The sequence below is a fragment of the Plasmodium vivax genome, genomic scaffold, assembly GCF_000002415.2.
Source record: "Plasmodium vivax scf_4937 genomic scaffold, whole genome shotgun sequence".
In the NCBI taxonomy this organism is placed as follows: Eukaryota; Apicomplexa; class Aconoidasida; order Haemosporida; family Plasmodiidae; genus Plasmodium; species Plasmodium vivax.
Window position 1 is genome coordinate 1 of NW_001851488.1, and position 3,237 is coordinate 3,237.

Genomic DNA, 3,237 nt, shown 5'->3' on the forward strand with positions numbered 1-3,237 from the left:
TGATACATTATAAATTATACATATAACACAAATATATTGGGGCGCTTTCCAAAAAATATATATTTATAAACAAAGAGAACCACATTTGGATTTAACTAAAATTGTATAATAAATATAGGGAAATCTTCTTATCGTTAATATATAACTGTTATGCATTTCTTTATATTAATTGTAAAAAATCAAATTCTATTAATTTTATTATTTCTTTAATATTTAAATACGAAATAAGAAAAAATATATGTAATCCAAAAATGTTGGAAGTATAATGTTTATTTATAAATGTTTAGAGAATAGTTATTTTCCCCCTTATTTACCTTTTTATATATGACAAAAAAATGGATAATAATTCAGTTATATTTGACTTGAATAGTTGCATATTAATTGTAATTTTCTGGAAGTTCTTTATAGTTTAAATGATTAGTTATATTTTTTTTCTTAAATCATATATGATATAATATAATTTAGAGAAAATATGTCTGTCCCATGTCTCAGTTGATAAGGTAATATTAGACTTAATATATACATTGTGTATCATAAAATAAAAAATTATCATTATATATAATTAAGAAAAATAGGTTATTAAAAATGGAATTCATTATTATATAATAAAGTTAAATGAAATAATTATAATATATGAATAGTTTCCCATTAAATAATATATTACATAATATAGCATATATAGGAATTTATTTTAACTATATGTATATAACTATCATTTATAATACTTTTAAAATTAATAAAATCTGTTAATATATATTTGTTTAATTTATTTTTATAAAAAGAGGTATCATTTTTAGGTAGAGTGTGTTTATATATATAATATAGTTAACTTCATTTTTTAAATTATAATTACATGATTTGTGAGCATTCGTTCTAATAGGAGAAAATGTATTTGTGTGATTAGTTTAAAATATTATTTTATTATGCATGTTAGAAAATTTTAGCATATTTACATATTACAAATATATGTGTATTGACATATATACTTATAAATAGTGATGCTTTTTTCATTGTAATAATTATGCAATATATTTTGTTTCATATGAATTATTAATAGTTTTGTGAAGGATTATTTGAACAATAATAAATGCAATCTTCTCATAATTCATATTTTTTTGTAATTATTTTCATTTTATGACATTTATCATTATACTACAACTATATATGTGATGCATTTGGATCAATTTTATATAAAGAACTATATAATATTTAGATTTATTTCTTAAAAATATATATTTATTAGAGATATTATGTTTGCATTGTTTAAATATAGTTATTGAATGCATGATTTTTATTTTATCGTCAACTTATAAATAAACTTATTTTTTATGAAGAAATAACGGAACATAGCCTATTCCGCTAGAGGATTCATTGGACCATATCCAATATACCCACTTTCATATTCTTCAAATCCTGGAAATCCTCCTGGGAATGGTCCATTGAAACTACGGGGAATTCTATGTACGCGTCCTCTTCCTCCTCTAAAGAAGGCTCCAACTGGAGTATACTAATATTAAAAAGAAAAATTGGTGAATTTTAAAATGCAATTTTATTATAATGGTAATTTTTATGTAAATATATTATAAATATATGGGTGTAAATTTAAAATTTCGAGTACCCTAAAAAGTAAAAATAAAGCACCCATCCCACCAGATACACCAACAACAGGTACGGGATCAACTTCTCCTAAAACGCCAGTAATAGTATTACGCATATTTGCCATGAATCCTTCATCTTCCTTTTGGGGTTCTGATTTTTGTGAAAATGATGATACATCAGTCAATTCTTGTTTTACTGAAGAATCATGTGTTGCAAAAGCTTGGGGATATGGTGATAATCCTGGTCTGAACGTTTTTTCTTCCCCTCTATGGTTATACGTACTTCTATATCCATGTGATATTCCATGTTCACGTGAACGTTCTGCGTTATGTACTCCTTCTGGTTTAAATACTCTTCCATGTTCAGGTGAATTTACATAATCACGTGCTATTTCTTGGTCATGTGCCGTTCCTTGTTCTTGTTCTGCTTCTACTTTGCGTACTTTATCTACTGCTGTGACTGGATGATGCGTTACTTCATGATGTGAATTCTGTAATACATTTGGAGCTTGCTGTTGTTCTACTGGGACCGGAGCAATAGTTTTCTCTGGCTCAGGCGGTGTATATAGATTTAGCTTACCTACCTCATAAGGGTATTCCCTACATTCATATATTTTATACTTCAATATAGTCTTTCTAATTTCTGTGTCAAAATGTTTTATATTTTCATAAAGGAAACACTACCAGATTCATAATATTTAAAAAGTTATTATATGAATAAAGAAATTTACTGAAGTTTACACAATTTTTTGGAATAGTGTTATCATGAATAGGTTTATATTTAGTATACTCGTCATACAGATTATATAATCCATTCATTATTTTATATGTGTCAGAATTTATGTAAACATAATCTTTCTTACATATATCACTTCTAATAGATCTGTTTTCGTTGAATTTAAATACAAATTGCTTTAAAAGATCATATGCATATGAATTATAATATTGACCAAGGATTTCTTCAACTTCTTTATGTAAAATATAGCTAATATACCAACATCCTTCTTTATTGTAATTGAAAAAAACATGGCCGTGGTTTATATGTCTTAATAGTTCACTAAAAGCACTATCATACCTTTTTTTGTCTACTTCATTAATGTTTGTTCTAGCAAAAATTTCATTCAATGTTACGCTTTCTGGCATTTTCTTCTTATCTGTTCCGAAATATCCTTTTAATTTAGTGTATTTACTATAATCAAGGAACTAATATAAAAAGATATAAATTAAAAATTATATATGATTAAACCAAAACTATACCTTATAAATTTTATTGTTATATATGATGGGTAAGTTATATAAATGAAAAAATATTATGTATGTCCTCATTATAAAATTAAAATTACCTCTTTATCCTTAACTATTGTAGGCATTGTGTTTTAAATAAAGCAAGAAAAATGGAATACGAATTTTTTATATTATATAATCTATTATTTACTAAATAATTAGAATAAAATATAAATACACTTTGAACGATACTTTCGATAATTCATTTAAACAAAATCGTATAATCATATACATGAATTATCTTTCGATATATATGCTGTCAGAGTTTATTATATAATTAGTAATCAGAAAAGAAATAAGCGTTTCCCCTAATTTAACGGATTAAATATATTAAAAATTAAATATTGATCGAAAA

General features: G+C 24.4%; 1 protein-coding gene across 1 annotated transcript; it reads right to left on the bottom strand.

Annotated features, from left to right (window-relative positions):
• Positions 1-1,351: 1,351 nt before the first annotated feature.
• On the bottom strand, positions 1,352-2,741 carry PVX_050690 (variable surface protein Vir6, putative; the record flags this gene model as incomplete). Its single annotated transcript, XM_001612412.1, has 3 exons — positions 1,352-1,507; positions 1,619-2,278; positions 2,340-2,741. The coding sequence occupies 3 exons, from the start codon at positions 2,739-2,741 to the stop codon at positions 1,352-1,354; spliced, it is 1,218 nt and encodes a 405-aa protein (XP_001612462.1).
• Positions 2,742-3,237: the final 496 nt, after the last annotated feature.